The sequence below is a fragment of the Ambystoma mexicanum genome, chromosome 13 (assembly GCF_040938575.1).
Source record: "Ambystoma mexicanum isolate Mex_15411 chromosome 13, UKY_AmexF1_1, whole genome shotgun sequence".
Taxonomy (NCBI): domain Eukaryota; kingdom Metazoa; phylum Chordata; class Amphibia; order Caudata; family Ambystomatidae; genus Ambystoma; species Ambystoma mexicanum.
This window is the reverse complement of record NC_090938.1, coordinates 47,804,285-47,824,406: the sequence shown is the minus strand read 5'-3', so window position 1 is coordinate 47,824,406 and position 20,122 is coordinate 47,804,285. Positions and strand designations below refer to the sequence as shown.

General features: G+C 48.0%; 1 protein-coding gene and 1 long non-coding RNA gene across 2 annotated transcripts in view; one reads left to right on the top strand and one right to left on the bottom strand.

Annotated features, from left to right (window-relative positions):
- The window catches only part of MFSD4A (major facilitator superfamily domain containing 4A), a 339,210-nt gene that overhangs the window by 24,264 nt on the left and 294,824 nt on the right, over positions 1 to 20,122 (bottom strand). Inside the window, exons 8-9 of the mRNA XM_069633153.1 lie at positions 11,137 to 11,207; positions 1,919 to 2,039 (exon numbers count right to left, since the gene is read on the bottom strand). Coding sequence (XP_069489254.1) covers positions 1,919 to 2,039; positions 11,137 to 11,207 — 192 coding nt within the window. The remainder of the gene's footprint in view (positions 1 to 1,918; positions 2,040 to 11,136; positions 11,208 to 20,122) is intronic.
- Positions 65 to 20,122, top strand: part of LOC138520815 (uncharacterized) — a 348,850-nt gene continuing 328,792 nt past the window's right edge. Inside the window, exons 1-2 of the long non-coding RNA XR_011282883.1 lie at positions 65 to 459; positions 782 to 903. This is a non-coding gene — a long non-coding RNA (uncharacterized lncRNA). The remainder of the gene's footprint in view (positions 460 to 781; positions 904 to 20,122) is intronic.

Here is a 20,122-nt window from a genome sequence, read left to right as displayed (position 1 = left end):
CCGCTCCTTAGCGGGCCACTCTGTGTGGTGGGTTGGTGCTCCATCGCTGCCGAGAGCGCCGCTGTTACTGGGGCCGCGCTTTGGGTTCCTGCTGCGCGGCTCATCACTGCTTCGACCAATGTCGGGGCTTCCTCCTGATTTTGCTATCCGCAGCTTTGTTGGTGACTGGAGGCAGGTCGCTAACCACTACCCACAGGGGGCGGGGGGTTCCAATTGTTGAATTCAGCCAGGCGAAGGCTTGCTGCAAGGGGCTAGGGAGCGTTGGTGCCCTACTTCCTCCTCTCCATGGCGCTGTTGGGGGGCGACATGTTTTTCGGATCGGTCACGCGGCCTCGACGTTCAGTGGGGACTCAGTGGCGTTATATCTCGAGTCCCGATCATGGGGAACCCCTCTCCGATTTTCTTCAGGGTTAGACCGGGTGATAGCTGCTCCTTTTCTGTTGCTGCACGGCGTGTCAGGTATGCCTGCGGGCTGGGCAATGCATTAATAATCCGCCATTGCTCTGACGTTCTTCGGGAGCCGAGCATTCAGGCTGCCATTTTGCCTGTGCCCCCTGCTTGTCTACTCATTTCGTTTTTTAAAACACTCACCCTAACATTAAAGTGTTTGCAATGATGAACCATATATACTTCTCCCGACAGTCTGAAAATGATGATGTGAGGATTAAATAGCTGTGATGAATCAGTGTTGTAGGCTTGTTCCCAGAGTCCCATGCACAGAGAGACATCCGACCTGCTGACGAACCCTGTGCTGCTTTAACCATGTGCTTCTCTTTTCTAGCAACCGCTTGGTGATGGAGAAGAAGAAAAAAAATTAACAGATTGCTGTAGAAGGATTACCCACAGCCTCCTGAGGGTCTATGAAGTCATTGAGGGTCGAGAGGACGAAAAGGACACAGAGGAGTGAGTAAACGTACATTTTCTTGCTAACATGGTCCTTCCTTTCACCCACGTTGTTGCTGGGAGCCAGTAAAACATTAGTGCAGGGTGCACGTGCCTGACACTAATGCATGCAAGGGGCTGGCCAACACATTTTTTCCACTACTGTCTCATCGCTCATGAAACACGCATATCACCTTTGAGAAGAAGGTGACAGGCGCATTTATGCAATTGGAAAAAGTGAATCTTCTACCCGTCTTTCATTTCCATTCATTTATGAGAGTCCGCCTCTCTGTGGGGAAAGGCCAGACCCTTTCACTGCCATCGGGACGGATGCATACATACGTCACTCCCACCATACACACGTCACTTCCGCCACCTACCGAATTTCAATAGCTTTGCTGTGATGAATGTTTCACCTTAACTGTTTCTTAAAAAAAGTTTATATATCTTATACATATCTAGTAAAGTATGTAAATGGGTTAGTTAAATACATGCTATCTAGATTTATTTCTAGTAAAAAATGACCTGTTTGCCTGAGAAGTCAGTGCCAGTCTACGGTGATGTCTGGGATATGAACCATTTTGAAGGTGGAAACATGCTACTACTAATGCTCTATAGTGGGGGGCACAGCTGAACATTACGCTGCTGATTTAAATGGTAAGCGGTAGCTTCTAAACTTGCCCATTTCCATTGTTGATGTCCCTATGGCGCATCCTGATTTAAAAGATTCCTTTACAGAGGGAATCCCTTGATTTAAATGGTGTGTGGGGGTGCTAGTTCTGGAGGCATCGGATGTATTTGTCCTGAATGGCACATGGGTAGGTGGCCACCTTTTGCAGTCTTTTTGAGGTATTTCAGAGGTTCTGTGACACACATTTGATAATGGCTGTGTATACACAAAGGTTTTAAATTGGATGACATTATTGGGGCTTATGTCCATGTAACTCTTTTGGGATTTGCTACCTTGTAAACCTGACACAGCAGTAAAGCTCTCAGCAAAACAGGCTGCCATGTCCTGGGATGAACCCCCACTTACCTGAGTGAGTGCTCGGGTACATCCGATGGAAGCACAGTAACAGCATGTAGAAGGCGAAGGCCAGGCACCCGAAAAGCATTCCACACACCAGGAAGCTGTAGCTGCCCTGTTCTAGGACCACCTAAATGGAAACACGGATTAATGATAGTGTGAGATCTCTCTCTGGGTGCAGGCTTGCCGTGCCGGCTAGCAATGCCTGGGTCGCTTAGCGGGCCACATGTAACATGACCACGTGTGCACCTTCCCACTTACACATTCCATCCTCTCCTGTTTACATCACCTTCCCCAGATTATCAGAATGTCTCTTGATGAGATGTTCCCCTGCCCCCAATAACACAATCCACCTTCTCATTTCGTATTGCCCCCGGGCCTTTCAGGCTCATTCAGCAACACCTTTACTGAGGTACCCCCTTTTACTTCACCTAGAAAACGTCCCCAACACTTACGGAGTCTACCTTCGCTTTGTCATACACTTATTTCTCCATGCCTTTACCTCGCCTACTTCTTCAGAATGTGAAGGTGCAATGCATGCGGTTAGGGTTGGAGTTAAGGGGTGGCATGGGGGTAGATCATGGGGGGGGGGGGAAGGCGGTACAGTGGATCTCCCCCTGTAATGATAAAGTGAATGCTGGGGAAGACAGGAGAATTCAAGGTATGGACAGGTAAATGTGACCTAGTGAATGTACCGCAAAGTGAATGCTGGGGAAGTAAAGACATTCATCCCATTGCTGACACCATCACTCAACTGCTGCTTTCACACCCCAGCATCACCATCTTTGGAGACTTCAATATCTGGTTAAAGCAACCCAATCCCCAGGCTCCAGCATCTTCCTCGGCAACATTGAGGCTCTCAGTTTCAACAACTGCCCTCCAAACCCCCTCGCATTAAAAGCCACACTCTCAACCAGCTACTTACAAACGACTCACCAGCCATTTCCCGCTCTGATCCCCTTCCCTTGGTCTGACCATATTGGAACCTCATTGTCCATCATGCTTCACGCCCCTCACCAGTTCACTCGAACCCCCTGCAATCCTCACCAATAGGCCCCAGAAAACATTCCTATTAAACCACTATCCCGCTTTATCCTCGACTTTGACTGCCATCCCAATCCATACCCCAATGCCTCCTGTTCTCTTTGACTGCCATCCCAATCCATACCCCAATGCCTCCTGTTCTCTTTGACTGCCATCCCAATCCATACCCCAATGCCTCCTGTTCTCTTTGACTGCCATCCCAATCCATACCCCAATGCCTCCTGTTCTCTTTGACTGCCATCCCAATCCATACCCCAATGCCTCCTGTTCTCTTTGACTGCCATCCCAATCCATACCCCAATGCCTCCTGTTCTCTTTGACTGCCATCCCAATCCATACCCCAATGCCTCCTGTTCTCTTTGACTGCCATCTCAATCCATACCCCAATGCCTCCTGTTCTCTTTGACTGCCATAAAATCTCTCTCCACTGTCATGAACAATGAAGAAATCAGATTCTGCCCTAACAAGCGGCAAGCAAAATGGTAGATACTACAAACGTGGCACTCTAAAACCCAGAGTCACCACTTTGAAAGCAAATGGCATCAGTCCTACAATCCAGCAGCCAATGCTGCCTACTCTTCCCACCTCAGAAGCCACAAAAACCTCATCAAGAACGCAAAAATAAGCCTTCCTCACTGCAAGAATGTACAATGTCCCAACAACTGTAAGGTGCAGGAATAGACACGGGACACAAAGGTGATGTGTTTGTGGACACAAACATTTACTGAAAGGAAATCAAATGTAAACCCTAGCTGTCCCTATAACTAAGAGGTGCTGCCCTGCCTCAAACAAAACTAAGAAAAGTGTCAGAATGTCCGTCAAATGAATGATAGTCCACTGCCATATGTCCAAAACCAATTTCCGTCCCTCACACTTCATAAGGAAACTATAATACTAGCTTCACCCGGATTCCAGAAAGCTGATTCCCTACTTCTGGACAGGTTTCGGCAGTTTGTGATTAAAGGGGAGATCCTCCTCTTCTCCTGGCCGTCACTAGGCCTTTTTATATATATTTAGTGTGAGAAACCAAAGGGTGTCTCACTTGCTAGTCCCCGGGGATCTGTCTCTCGTGGCCAGGGCACAGCCATCGCCTTTAGAGCCAGACCCTGGGGGTGGGCCAGTGCGGGAACTACCTGGGTAAGGGATCTTCAGGGAGTGTGGGTGAGTCAACTGATGGTGAGACACAGTATCCTGTGCCAATACCCCATCATATCTTTTTAGCTTCTCCAACGTCTACACAAACACTGGGCCGAGGAAGAAGGTGACTGAGAGTAAAGAGGCTAACCCTTACATATACCATTGGACATGTCCCGTTAATCAGGTCAGGCCAAGTCAGGCACTTGACCTTAATCACATGCATCTGATACCCATTAGCCCCCCCACACAGATAAAAGGCGGAACATAGAGACACACTCTGAGCAAGGTGAGACACGAGAAGGAGCAGATCTTCCGTGGCAAAGGTGAACCCACTGGAGCAGGACGATCGATTGAGGGAACAGAGCGAAGGGTGGGGAAACCCTGAAGGTCCCTGTAGGAGGTCGTTGCCTCCGGGAAACAGTGAAGGATACGCGGAGAAAGCCAAATCGCAGACAGCCTGAATTGTGTGTCATGGACACCAGTGACCCTCCCGGGTGGGCGACAGAGTTGGGGAGGCGAGGCCAAGCCTGTGGTATCAACATTGACTCGTGAATCAAAGCCACAGAGACAAGAAAGGAATGCACACACCCCTTGAGTTAGCGAAAGACATGAAAGGCCAGTTTGTGTCAAGGAAAGATTGAAGCCGTATCAGTGTATCTTACAGTTGAAGATTGCGCTCATGCTGATGAGAAGCGAAAGAAACTCTACATTTACCGATAACTGTGAAGCCATTGATACAGAGTAATGAAGTGGTCCGGCGAAAGAAGGTAGCCCACTCGAAAGTCTCTGCAAAATGTTTGATGTCTTGTTATAAAGCGGCAAGTGAATGAACTCTGAAATGCGCAATGGTCAAGATTAATCCCGTCGAAAGGGGAAATAAAAAGTTGATCTCTTTGAACTTTGTTGATAGTGTTATGGAACTGCTAAAACCAAGAGACACTGGGGCAAATACCATAAGAGAGAGATAACATGAAAGTCGAAGTTGTCCTTCGGAGGTCTATGGAAAAAGCCTTGCACATTAGAAAGTCTTTGACATCAGTGAAAGGTTCGAGCCTAAACGACGGAGACCTGGAATATGAAATAAGATAGGGGAACGAAACTCCTATCGAGTGTGAATAAAGCTTGGGCAAGGGGACCCCTGCAAGTGTTGTGATTGCGAAGTCTGAGCCCGACTAAGGGAGACCTACATGACGCTGAATCTGGTACGTTTTGTGTTGAAAGGTCCCAGCTGGACAGAGGGAGCCATATGTGAACTTTTGGTGAACTGTGAAAGAACTTTTGGAAAACTGGAATAAGTGACTTTAATGTGGAAGGCCAAGCAGGCCTCTACCCACGTTTTGAACTGCTTATTATTTTATAAGCTGAGCCAGAGCGTGCCATCCTGTTTACGGGGTCTGCCTTAGTCTGTGCTGTGCAACGTGTGGAGGAGAGCTGACTCAGCTACCTTGATCTTTTATGTTATAACACTGACTTTCCTTTGCATACACTTTCCTCTTTACACACTCTTTGTATAAAAGATAGGGCAAGCATTAGTTTGTGTTAGCCTAGGCCATTCTGAGTTGACAAAAACTGACTAAGACTGTGTTTTCTTTATTATTTGATGGCAGAAACTACTCCTATCATAGCTATAGGGCAGAGTAGGAGTTTTTCCAAACCCCAAGAATTGAATAAAGGTTTTGAAACATGTAACTCTTTTGTCAGTGTCCTACTTGTGATACTGTGCCTCCCTTAAATTGGGCAGTTTGTTAGTTAAACATTTCCTTACTGTTGGGGAGTCTCCTTCTTCCCCTGGTAGTCACTAGACCTCCCAGGGAAGTCTCACACAGATGGGAGAGAGGGGGTTGGATTCCATTCCCCCAGCCTTCTTCGACATCTTCTTTACAGTTCTATAAGATAGGGAAAGTTTGTCTCCCTTTCTCCAGTCCTTTCTCAGGCTCCCTTTTTGTACTCCAACTGATATCTGTGGTTCTTCCAGAGGATATCCTTTTTATGTGCCCTTGGCCTTCTCTCGTGTCTTGTGATAAAAAGGGGTATATATCTCTTTCTCTCTTCTTGGTACAATTCCTCCACTTGGGGGGCTTCAGTGGGTGGTGGAGATCCAACCCCCTTCCTCTGATCTGTAATAGCTCTCACCCCCTTCCCCTGATCTGTAATATCTCTCACTCAGGCCTGGTTCACTATGTTGCCAGGCACTGTTTTGTAGATTCAATTCTTTAATCCTTTTAAGATTCAGGTCCCAGACCCCTTTTTCAAGTTTATAATGTCTCTCAGTCGGGCCTGGTTCACTAACCTGCCAGATACTGTTTCGAACATACAGGTTTTCAGTCCTCTCGGCATTCGGGCCCCAGACCCCTTTCTCCGGTTTATAATGTCTCTCAATTGGGCCTGGTTCATTAGCACTGTTTGACCCATAAAGTTCTCTGGGTTTCTTCCAAGTACTGGCACAAGGAAGATGATGACTCTTGTACTAAGCTTGATAGTTTTTAGCAATTGGTTTTATCCCGGGGATCTCACTTTTGCCCAAACTTGGTTCTATACCACCCCTCAGGGCATCATTAGGGTTTTCTCACTGTCCCTTACATTCGTTATCACAGTTGACTTTATAGATTCTTTCAACCCCAGAGGCTTGCTTTGCAGGCTGCTTCTCTCTCTGGCTATCAGCTTCTCTGTGTTTCTCTTATCAGCTTTCGGTCTCTCTGGGCTTGTCTCGCTGGCTTCTCTCCCAGGCTCTGAGCTTCCCTGGGTTTCTCCCGCCGGATCTTGTCTTCTCCCAGCTTCTCTCGCCAACCCTCTGCTTCTTGGGGCTTCTATTGTTGGCTCTCAGCTTCTCTCAGTTTCTCTTGACTTCTCTCACCGGCTCCCAACTTCTCTGGGCTTCTGTCGCCCCTCAAAGTCATGCATCGGTACCCTAGCCCTGATTCCCTCACTGGTACAGCGGTACCTTCTCCTGCTCGCCGGTTCGCCGCTGGATAACTACTTCAACCACTGTGGTCAGCGGCGTGCTCCCTCCGATGCATATGTTGGCTGCTCAGCGTCCGGTCTCCCTTGGTTCCTGTTCTCCGCATAGCAGCTCCCTTCAGCTTGCGGTTCCTCCAGAGAGGATCAGACCCTGAGAATACTCCTTTCTCTTTTTATCTTTTGCCGGTCCTGGTGAGAACTGATATGTTTATTTTGCTTCTGCGTAGGGCTCTTGATTCCTTCTTTCTTCTTCCTCATTTCAGTATTCACCAAGCCATCAGTTTCCCTACTCTTCCTCGTCACGGTATGGTGTTCCTCACACTTATAAATAGGTCTGTACTGCATAAAGTAATTATGAGAAGAAAGAAGGGGTACAGAGGGTGAGACAGTTGTAGTCTTAGCAGTGTGTGGGGATGTGGCTCTAGGGTTAGAGTTGTAATTGTCTTACCCGTTGTCACCTGATTGTCTTCACCTCTCCCACAGGGAGGATCCCCTCCTATGGGATCCTCCCGCTCAGTATCACCCTGAGGGGGACTTTCGGGTAGCATCATCAACTCCATGGCCCCATGGGAAGGCTCCCCTTCCGGGGAGAGAAGTGGCGAGACCGAAGGTTTTGTCCCACAACTCAAAAGTACTTTTCAAATTCTTTAATGAACATTAGCACCCAGGTTGGGGGCGCAGCCAATCAGGTTCCGCGGATGTCGGGCTGAAATCTATAATCTCAGCCTGCGTTCCACAGAGCCTGCCGACTGCCGCCAGCAGTGCCATCTTTCTTTCCTTTCCTCCCGTTTCTTAATTTTTTTTCCTATTTCCCAACCCCGCTCCCCTACTTACCTGAGTGTTGCAGCGGTGGCAGTCGCCGCCACCTCTCGCTTTTTCAGGCCGCCATGGTAATGAAAGAGGTGCACCGTCTGGAGCCCTGACTACCATTACCATGGCAGCCATCTAAGCAAAGGATTTTCATTCATTGAACAGGATTTGTGCGGCGTCCCGTTCAATGAAGGAAAATCCTTTTTTTTAACACCCTGGTTATAACTTTGATATAGTGGATTACACTCGCCGTAGCCACCTCTTGCCTGCTGCACACAATTCAGATAATGCCCCCTTTTCATTCACCTTCTGCCACAGCTCACCTTCCGATTCCTTGAACTACGCCTCGAAATCAAAAACAACTCAGGACCTCCTTTGGATCCTTGCCCCCGGTCTTATTCAAAGCACTGTCCCCTCTTTTCCTCACTAGCCGTGTAAACTTCATCAACTCCTCCTTCAGCTCAGGAATTATACCCACAACTTCAAAAAAGCAATCTTCACACCAGTTCTTACTTCACAAAATATCTCTCCTTAGATCCCTCCAACCCCAAAAGCTACAGAGGCATCTCAAATCCTCCATTCTCTGCAAAGATCCAGAATGCACTGCAACCTGCCAACTTCAATCCTACCTGTAAGGCCACAACATTTTGGACAGCCATCAAGTTGGCTTCCACTGCCTCCAGGTCATAGATCTGTCATCACATCAGTCCTGGCTGACCTGTGCTTGCTTTCTGATGAATACAAAACACGTTCCATAATCCTCCTCAACCTGACAACAGCCTTCAATACGGATGACGGCAAAATCCGTCCAGCCTGCCTACCTGACATCCGTATGGGAGCCTCTGCCCTATCCTGGATTACGGCCTTTCTTACTCGCAGATATTAAAGTATCACCCACCCGCCATATCATGCCAGCCCTCAATCCCTCCACCACAGGGAGCATCAGAGATCCACCTTTCCCCATCCTCTACAAAGTCTAGCGATGCCCCCTTGCTCAGCTCGTCCTCTCCTTTGGCCTCACATCGTACTCCTATGCATACGACCCCCAGACCGGGACGAGATTGGACAAATCCTCATCTGCTTCGGTTAACGACCCAAAAAAGTACATGTCCACCACACACCACTGGGTGCACGAAAACTGGCTACAATTCTGTGGAGATAAAATGGAGTCGTTTTCATTTCCATCCACTACTAATCTCTTGGGCCTCCCTTCATTCGGCCTCCATCTCGTATTGCTTTCCCCAAAACTTCATCAACAGTGGAAAAACTCAGTTTATTTATTTATTTGTTTATTTATTTATTCACATTTGTAGAGCGCACAGCAGCCCTTAGGCATCGTGGGGGTGAGCTAAACTTAGTTACATTACATAGTTAATACAGCTTCTGTATTGATACAGATCTCTGACTCACCCCTGAGATCAAAGCTGTTGTCCGCACTTCCTTCTTTCACTTGGACCGCCTTTAAATTCTGCCCCTCCTAATGACCCCCATAGAGTTACAGCGGTGAAAGCCTTAATCTCTTCTAGGCCGAACTATAGGAGCAATGCATACCTTTTCTTTCCCTCAGTGCAATTACAAAGACTGCAAAGGCTACAGAACATGTCTGCCCACTTCCTGCCTCTCCTTAGAAGTGATGAGCCCATCACCTTTGCCCTGTCCTCCTTCCATTGGCTCCCCATCCACAAACGGTTCACCTTCAAATCCCTCGGCATCGCCCACCGTGCCTTGCAAAAGACCAGTCACTGTTTCTCCGTCTCAAAATGACCGAAACGTATGTACATCATCCAGGTCGCTGCTCACACCCCTGCCTTCAACAAATCATACACTCCTGTGTCTCTTTAGCCTCTATACATTTGAACAACATTCCCATAAAGCTGAAACATAGCTCCTATCCTCTCTCCTTTGCCGAGCCCTGAAAACCTGTCTCTTCAACAAAACGAACGCTGTGCTCTACAAATACTTAAAATAAATGAACAAATAAAGAACTGCTTCAGCTGAAGGTAGAGGGCAGGTTGCTTACAGAATATTGCATTTTTTAATGGGTGTGAAGCTAGGTAACAGGGTCATCACAGCTTCCTTGGTGGGAAATGTCAGTGGGTTAACACATGAGCGTCAGTGCTCTATAGAGTTTAGGGCAACTCGTTCAGTGGATCTACGAGTGGGTGTCAGTGCTCTACAGAGCTTAGGGCAACTAGTTCAGTGGATCTACGCTTGGGTGCCAGTTCTCTACAGAGCTTAGGGCAACTAGTTCAGTGGATCTACGCTTGGGTGTCAGCTCCGTCAGTTCTCTACAGAGCTTAGGGCAACTAGTTCAGTGGATCTACACCTGGGTGTCAGTTCTCTACAGAGCTTAGGGCAACTAGTTCAGTGGATCTACGCGTGGGTGTCAGTTCTCTACAGAGCTTAGGGCAACTAGTTCAGTGGATCTACGCCTGGGTGTCAGTTCTCTACAGAGCTTAGGGCAACTAGTTCAGTGGATCTACACCTGGGTGTCAGTTCTCTACAGAGCTTAGGGCAACTAGTTCAGTGGATCTACACCTGGGTGTCAGTTCTCTACAGAGCTTAGGGCAACTAGTTCAGTGGATCTACACCTGGGTGTCAGTTCTCTACAGAGCTTAGGGCAACTAGTTCAGTGGATCTACGCTTGGGTGTCAGTTCTCTACAGAGTTTAGGGCAACTAGTTCAGTGGATCTACGCTTGGGTGTCAGTTCTCTACAGAGTTTAGGGCAACTAGTTCAGTGGATCTACGCTTGGGTGTCAGCTTTCTACAGAGCTTAGGGCAACTAGTTCAGAGTTCAGTGGATCTATGCGTGGGTGTTAGTTCTCTACAGAGCTTAGGGCAACTAGTTTGGTGGATCTACACCTGGGTGTTAGTTCTCTACAGAGCTTAGGGCAGCTAGTTCAGTGGATCTACACGTGGATGTCAGTTCTCTACAGATCTTAGGGCAACTAGTTCAGTGGATCTACGCGTGGATGTCAGTTCTCTACAGAGCTTAGGGCAACTAGTTCAGTGGATCTACGCGTGGGTGTCAGTTCTCTACAGAGTTTAGGGCAACTAGTTCAGTGGATCTACACGTGGTTGTCAGTTCTCTACAGAGCTTAGGGCTACTAGTTATAGTTTGGTATCACTACTTTCCATTTGGTCATTATAACTGAAAATAACTGACTCCCATTACTGGATCCTAGTTCCTAATTACATACACATTCCAAGCAGTGGATGGAGGTTGGAACAGGTGTGATGTTGATACTACGGTACTGTCTGATCTGCCGGTACTTACAGAGCCCACCAACATCTGGAGAACCATTTCACCGATTCCTGCACCGGTTACCAGCACTGTAGTGGCACAGCCTGTGGAGAGTAAAGAGCGACATTATTCAGATGAAAAAAAGGAAGTAGGTATTTGCAATGACATGACAACCACAAACAGCCACAAAAATGCCAGCGATAGCCACACAATTGGGTGCCCTGTCATTGTGATGTGGGTATGGTCAAGAGTGTATGGTCCTAAATTGCCTGGGTGTGTGAAGCAATATAGTATGGTGCAGCATACTATTCCCTCGAGATCTCCACTACACTCATTGCTAAGGTCTGGTGTTGTGTCTATAGTACCGTCCCTAGGCTAGTGATGTGGCTATAGTACTGTCGCTAAGATCTGATGATGCGTATAAAGTCCCATCCCTAGGCTAGCGGATGTGTCTATAGTACTGTCGCTAGGATTTGGTGATGTGTATAAAGTCCCATCCCTAGGCTTGGGGATGTGTTTATAGTACTGTCGCTAGGATCTGGTGATGTGTATAAAGTCCCATCCCTAGGCTAGAGGATGTGTCTATAGTACTGTCGCTAGGATCTGATGTGTATAAAGTCCCATCCCTAGGCTAGGGGATGTGTTTATAGTACTGTCGCTAGGATTTGGTGATGTGTATAAAGTCCCATCCCTAGGCTAGGGGATGTGTCTATAGTACTGTCGCTAGGATCTGATGTGTATAAAGTCCCATCCCTAGGCTAGGGGATGTGTTTATAGTACTGTTGCTAGGATCTGATGTGTATAAAGTCCCATCCTTAGGCTAGGGGATGTGTTTATAGTACTGTCGCTAGGATTTGGTGATGTGTATAAAGTCCCATCCCTAGGCTAGGGGATGTGTCTATAGTACTGTCGCTAGGATCTGATGTGTATAAAGTCCCATCCCTAGGCTAGGGGAATGTGTTTATAGTACTGTCGCTAGGATCTGATGTGTATAAAGTCCCATCCCTAGGCTAGGGGATGTGTTTATAGTACTGTCGCTAGGATCTGGTGATATGTATAAAGTCCCATCCCTAGGCTAGGGGATGTGTTTATAGTACTGTCGCTAGGATCTGGTGATGTGTATAAAGTCCCATCCCTAGGCTAGGGGATGTGTCTATAGTACTGTCGCTAGGATCTGATGTGTATAAAGTCCCATCCCTAGGCTAGGGGAATGTGTTTATAGTACTGTCGCTAGGATCTGATGTGTATAAAGTCCCATCCCTAGGCTAGGGGATGTGTTTATAGTACTGTCGCTAGGATCTGGTGATATGTATAAAGTCCCATCCCTAGGCTAGGGGATGTGTTTATAGTACTGTCGCTAGGATCTGGTGATGTGTATAAAGTCCCATCCCTAGGCTAGGGGATGTGTTTATAGTACTGTCGCTAGGATTTGGTGATGTGTATAAAGTCCCATCCCTAGGCTAGGGGATGTGTCTATAGTACTGTCGCTAGGATCTGATGTGTATAAAGTCCCATCCCTAGGCTAGGGGATGTGTTTATAGTACTGTTGCTAGGATCTGATGTGTATAAAGTCCCATCCTTAGGCTAGGGGATGTGTTTATAGTACTGTCGCTAGGATCTGATGTGTATAAAGTCCCATCCCTAGGCTAGGGGATGTGTTTATAGTACTGTCGCTAGGATCTGATGTGTATAAAGTCCCATCCCTAGGCTAGGGGATGTGTTTATAGTACTGTCGCTAGGATTTGGTGATGTGTATAAAGTCCCATCCCTAGGCTAGGGGATGTGTCTATAGTACTGTCGCTAGGATCTGATGTGTATAAAGTCCCATCCCTAGGCTAGGGGATGTGTTTATAGTACTGTCGCTAGGATCTGATGTGTATAAAGTCCCATCCCTAGGCTAGGGGATGTGTCTATAGTACTGTCGCTAGGATCTGATGTGTATAAAGTCCCATCCCTAGGCTAGGGGATGTGTTTATAGTACTGTCGCTAGGATCTGATGTGTATAAAGTCCCATCCCTAGGCTAGGGGATGTGTTTATAGTACTGTCGCTAGGATCTGGTGATATGTATAAAGTCCCATCCCTAGGCTAGGGGATGTGTTTATAGTACTGTTGCTAGGATCTGATGTGTATAAAGTCCCATCCTTAGGCTAGGGGATGTGTTTATAGTACTGTCGCTAGGATTTGGTGATGTGTATAAAGTCCCATCCCTAGGCTAGGGGATGTGTCTATAGTACTGTCGCTAGGATCTGATGTGTATAAAGTCCCATCCCTAGGCTAGGGGAATGTGTTTATAGTACTGTCGCTAGGATCTGATGTGTATAAAGTCCATCCCTAGGCTAGGGGATGTGTTTATAGTACTGTCGCTAGGATCTGGTGATGTGTATAAAGTCCCATCCCTAGGCTAGGGGATGTGTTTATAGTACTGTCGCTAGGATTTGGTGATGTGTATAAAGTCCCATCCCTAGGCTAGGGGATGTGTCTATAGTACTGTCGCTAGGATCTGATGTGTATAAAGTCCCATCCCTAGGCTAGGGGATGTGTTTATAGTACTGTCGCTAGGATCTGATGTGTATAAAGTCCCATCCCTAGGCTAGGGGATGTGTCTATAGTACTGTCGCTAGGATCTGATGTGTATAAAGTCCCATCCCTAGGCTAGGGGATGTGTTTATAGTACTGTCGCTAGGATCTGATGTGTATAAAGTCCCATCCCTAGGCTAGGGGATGTGTTTATAGTACTGTCGCTAGGATCTGGTGATATGTATAAAGTCCCATCCCTAGGCTAGGGGATGTGTTTATAGTACTGTTGCTAGGATCTGATGTGTATAAAGTCCCATCCTTAGGCTAGGGGATGTGTTTATAGTACTGTCGCTAGGATTTGGTGATGTGTATAAAGTCCCATCCCTAGGCTAGGGGATGTGTCTATAGTACTGTCGCTAGGATCTGATGTGTATAAAGTCCCATCCCTAGGCTAGGGGAATGTGTTTATAGTACTGTCGCTAGGATCTGATGTGTATAAAGTCCATCCCTAGGCTAGGGGATGTGTTTATAGTACTGTCGCTAGGATCTGGTGATGTGTATAAAGTCCCATCCCTAGGCTAGGGGATGTGTTTATAGTACTGTCGCTAGGATCTGGTGATATGTATAAAGTCCCATCCCTAGGCTAGGGGATGTGTTTATAGTACTGTCGCTAGGATCTGGTGATGTGTATAAAGTCCCACCCCTAGGCTAGGGGATGTGTTTATACTACCAGGCCATGGTCTGGTGATGGGGCTATACTGCTATCCCTAAAGCACCGTCGCTAGCCTTTGGTAATGTCTCTATAGTACCACCCCTAGGCACTGATGATATGGCTATAGTACTATCCCCACTCGGGTGATGTCTCTGTAATAGTACCATTCCTCAGCTAAGGTGAGCATCTATAATACTTTCCTTAGGCTCTGGTGTTGTGTCTATAGTACCATCCCTGAGGCTCTGGTGATATTAGGCCGATGAGGACTACCCCTGCATACAGTCTGTGTCTCTGACCCTCCTACTACATGGCAAGCCCCTTCTTACAAACTCATTAGGCCCCATGGAGATTGGGTTCCCGACCAAACCGAAGGCTGGAGACAGGAAGACGTCCTGTTGTGGTGCGCGGCAGGAATTACAGTAGGTCCTTTCTTCTTCGCAGAGATGCGTTTTCCTCTAATCTGCTGGTCGCACACTGCGTTACCGTCGCCGGAGGACCAAGCATGTCCAATGTTAAAGGAAGCAGAAGTCGCATCACTTTGTTCTTGCAGCGGCCTTACATTGCAAGTGCTGACGACTAGATGGTTGAGGTTAGTCTTTCTTAGTCTCGTTATTAGGTCATTAGGCTTGTACTGCCCATTGGCTGTTAATTGCTCAATTTCCAACATATCACCCACACCACTCTCTCCAAGGACCTGTTACTTCCATCCCTCATGCCAGGGGTCAAAACCTACAGAGGAATCTCGTTTTACCTTCCCATTTCTTGTTCAGATATCCTTCTATACATGCAATCTTATGTTTCAGTCTGCTCCTTGGTGCAGCTCCTGGTCCCGCTATTGCAGTTTTTAGGGTGCCTCTTGTAGCACTCCCGCCTTGGGGGAACCCACTCACAGAGTTGTTACTATCAGCTTGTGATATCGTTGTGCCGTGAGGCCTATGGGCGTGTGGGGCTTGAAGACTTTCAAATAAATAAATAAATAAATACATTTCCTTTGTTTGGAGCATCTGTTTCTCCCGAGAGGTTTATCTCGTCCTCAACACCATAGCTGACAGATTGCAAGAACCTGTACACTTTCCTCAGTCCTGGGGGCAATACTAACGGAACGGTTCTCTGCAGTGCAGGAGTGGCAGGCGGAGGCAGGCACTTCTCATCTGGAGAATGCTGCATGATTCGGTGTTGCCCGAAAATGCAGGGGAGAAAAATGCGGAATGCGCGTTTAGTGCACGTTCGGCATGGTTGAAAACTGGGTATCCCAAAATGCCGAACAAGGGTAGCTGGGGTTGCAGGGGTGTCCCCCACGTACATTACATGGAAAGCGGGGGACAAGTGTCATTTTAATGTGCTCAACGTTTTCCCCATGCAAAGCTTTCAGCTCCGCTGTATCAAGCCTCGATCTTTTTGGCTTCAGTTTTTTCACCTACATCCGTAGTATTGCAATCCATGTCCGCATTTCAGGGAACCTTCCCTTCCCAGTAACCCCTGGGGAACGTGAATGAGTTCCGGAGTATCTACACGCTCAGAATCGAGACCTATCCTAACCCCTGCAACACTGCCATGCATTGGGGTACAATCACAAATCCCCCCCACACAATGTTTGACAGGCAATGCACTGTACAATCTCCATGTAATGAGGTACTAGACATGGGGCCAGGGAGTCGAGATCTATTGACAGGCCTATCTCATTTCAGAGGATTAGTGACTCCAATGAATTCACCAGAAGATGCTCAACTCCCTATTTCTTGTAAAGTAGTGAAGGAGAAGCTTAAGGATGCACTCTGTCCAGCAGTGGCACCACCGGGTATCCTAGCAGCATGTATGGATCGAAGGATTAGTGAAAGAAAGAGGAAGAGAAGATGTTGGGAATTCCGGAGATCCGTTCCCAGGTTGATAAGGAGCCTGTGTCCTCCAGTGAATCAGAAACAATGCAGTTGGGTAGCACCGAGCGCCAGCTACAACCGAGGAGAAAGAGACTTGGGGCCTGATTCACAAAAATGTTTTAACATGGCAAAGTCCCATTGAAATGTTTTTTTGTAAATCAGGCCCTTAGTCTCTGTTTCTACTCTGCAGAGGCAGGCCACTTAGTGAGAAACTGCCCAAAACGTCCCTCCAGTCAGCAGAATGCTATTGCACGTGCTGCATGGAACTCATGGTGGCAGCAGTAAAGACAGACACAAGTGATCATCAAATGAAAAATAAGGCATTCCTAGTGGCGTTGTGTCAAAATAAAAGGGCCTATACTAAAAAAATACATATTGACAATTCCTTACAACTAATTAGAGAAAGTGTGTGGGATAGGGTATCGAAATAAAGGAAACAGTGTTCAAATAAGTCAGGATGTGATTGCCCTGAGGTCTTCCTTCCCCACGTTTTTAGCACGGGACAAGGTGGGACTTTGGAGCACAGCACACGCTCGAGCTTTCTCAGCACGAGCCGATAGTTCTGTTCCAGCTGGTACAGCACACGCTCGAGCTTTCTCAGCACGAGCCGATAGTTCTGTTCCTGCTGGTACAGCACACGCTCAAGCTTTCTCAGCACGAGCCGATAGTTCTGTTCCAGCTAGCTGGTTCTTCCATAGTAGTCTTTTTGCATTAAAAAAAGTCTCTTGCCTTCGAGGCCTGCTGTATCCAACAAACAAACATAAAGTTCTGCTTTACGTATATTTCAGGTGACAGCTTTCCACCCCTGGATCTCCCTCGGCCGGGCTCGGATCCCAAATGACAAGGGGGCGCTTTGCTTCCTCTTGCCTTGAAATACTTGTTGCTTCACAAATCCTAATGTCTTTTTAAACAGCTCCACTGGACATCCCTCGGCCTGGTTCACTCTTGTCAACACACTGTTTCTTGGGACTTTATATTTTTGCCCCCTCTTCATCAGCATCACTCTCGCCAACTTCGCACTTGTTTTCAATGTTTATGGGATTCACTTCCCTTGCTTTCCCACAAAGCAGGATTTACTTCCCTTACCAGTTCTTAGGTTAAAGGCTTCCGACTCTACGTGGATTTTGCTTGACCTCCTGTATGACCACTTTGACCTATGTTGGCAGCTCTCCTACAGCCTTCTGGAATCTGTAGTTTCACTCAGACGGGGATCGACCAGAGTTCTCGGAGCAGCACCCATGTGGAGCTGGTCCCATTTTTCAGCTGGTCTCCCGTTTACAGTCTTACAGTTCTTTGAACTTCTCTCACTTTACCTCCCAAGCCCAACCAGTCGACACAGGAGTCCCACAAGGTGCATGTCTATCCGCCCTCCTGTTCAATCTCTACCTGATCACCCTCCCACCAATAATTCGTTCACACAACATCCTGTGTTACAATTACGCCGACGACACTTAACTAATTCTAAAAATCTTGAACGGGAAACCCAACTCCCGACCTGATCTGGCATCCTGCCTCCTTAACATAGAATGCTGGATGACCCAAAGCCACCTCTTGTTAAACCCATCCAAAACAGAAATCATGGTTTGCAGCAACTCCGATCTTCTTCCGCACCCACTACCCTGGCCACCCGCCATGGGCAACTCACCGACACCCTCCAACACAGTGAAAAATCTTGGATGCACCCTTGACTCCGACCTAACATTCGCGCGCCAAGTCAACAATGTCTCAAAGTCCTGCCACTAACACCTCAAAAACCTTAGGCGCATCTTTCCATATCTCTCATTTCCCAACAGAGTTTCCGCGGTCCAATCAATCGTCATATCAAGACTGGACTACGGAAACCCCCTATACCTCGGAATTCATGCCTACCAACTGAATAAACTCCAAAGAGCACAAAATGCAGCGGCCAAAGTGCTACTTGCGCTCGGTCCAAGAGACCACGTATCCCCAGCCCTCAAGACACTGCACTGGCTTCCAGTAGCCCGTAGGGTGGCCTTCAAAACCTTATGCCTAATCCATCGAGCACTACATAAAACTGGACCGCAATATCTTCAAGAAAAGTTAATACCTTATCACCCCACTCGCACCCTTAGATCAAGCTCAGCCGGCCTCCTAGTAATTCCTAAGACAAACTCAGTCAGGTTAGGCAGAGCATCATTCTCAGTCCTGGCCCCAACCCTATGGAACTCGCTCCCTCCCCACATCCGCCTGAGGACTTAACGGCATTCCGCAAACTACTAAAAACCTGGCTCTTTCCCTAAAACCAACCGGTTCCAAACCAGCAACATCAATCATCACAATAACACCGACCCAGCAAACCACCAAAACCCCCCCAAAAATAAATAAATAAATAAATAAATAAATAAATAAATAAAGTACAGCTAAACTAACCAGACTGTAACCTACAATGACAAACAGAACTAAAACGAGTAATGTAGATCTAAAACAGTGAAGTGGATAATAGGAATAAATCACTGGGAATGTAGAAAGCGTGGAGAGCGGATGAACGTGGAGACCGGACGAGCGTAGAGAGCGGAAGAGTGTGGAGGGCGTGAGCGGACGAGTGGGGAGAACGAATGAGTATAGATGAGTGTGGATGAGTGTGGAGGATGAATGCTGTTGGCGGATGAATGTGGAGGACAGTTGAGTGTGGAGAGCGGATGAATATGAAGAGCAAGTGAATGTGGAGAACGGAAGAGTGTGGAGAGCAGTTGAATGTAGGGAGCGGTCGAGTGTTGACAGCGGAAGAGCGTGCAGAGCGGAAGAGCGTGCAGAGCGGAAGAGCATGAAGAGCGTTGAGAGTGGAAGAGCGTGGAGAGCGGAGGCGCGTAGAGAGCGGAGAAGCATGGGAGCGACTGAGTGGGGGGAGCGACTGAATGGGGGGAGCGACTGAGTGGGGGGAGCGACTGAGTGTAGAGAGCGGATGAGTGTGGATGAGTGTTGGAGAATGAATGCTATTGGCGGATGAGTGTGGAGGATGGTTGAGTGTGGAGAGCGGATGAATATGAAGAGCAAATGAATGTGGAGGACGGAAGAGTGTGGAGAGCAGTTGAGTGTAGAGAGCAGTCGACTGTGGAGAGCGGTTGTGTGCAGAGAGCGGAGGCACGTGGAGAACGGAAGAGCGTGCAAAGCGGAGGACCGTGCAGAGTGGAGGAGCGTAGAGAGCGGAGGCGCGTGGAGAGCAGAGAAGCATGAGAGCGACTGAATGGGGGGAACGACTGAGTGGGGGGAGCGACTGAGTGGGGGGAGCGACTGAGTAGGGAGAGCGACTGAGTGGGGAGAGCAGTTGAGTGTGCAGAGCGGTGGGGGAGCGACTAAGTGGGGGAGCGACTGAGTGGGGGAACGGATGAGTGTCGAGAGCGGATGAGTGTAGAAAGCGGAAGAGTGTAGAGAGCGGATGAGTGTCGAGAGCAGATGAGTGTCGAGAGCAGATGAGTGTCGAGAACAGATGAATGAGTAGGGCGGATGAGTGCGGAGGATGAGAGAGCTGAATAGGAGACCGAATGAATATAGATGAGTGTGGATGAGCGTGGAGGAGGAGCACTGCTGGCGGACGAATGTGGAGCGCAGATGAGTGTGGAGGTTGGTTGAGCGTAAAGAGCGGACGAATATGAAGAGCAAATGAATGTGGAAGACGGATGAATGTGGAGAGCACATGAGTGTAGAGAGAGGTTTAGTGTAGAGAGAGGTTGAGTGTAGAGAGGGGATGAGCGTGGAGAGCTGAAGAGCGTCCAGAACAGAGGACCGTGGAGAGCAGAGGACCGTGGAGAGCGGAGGACCGTGGAGAGCGGAGGAGCGTGGAGAGCGAAGGAGCGTGGGGAGTGGCTGAGCGTGGGAGCGGCCGAGTGTGGGGAGCTGCCGAGTGTGGAGAGCAGCTGTGTGCGGAGAGCGGCTGAGTGTGCGGAGAGCGGC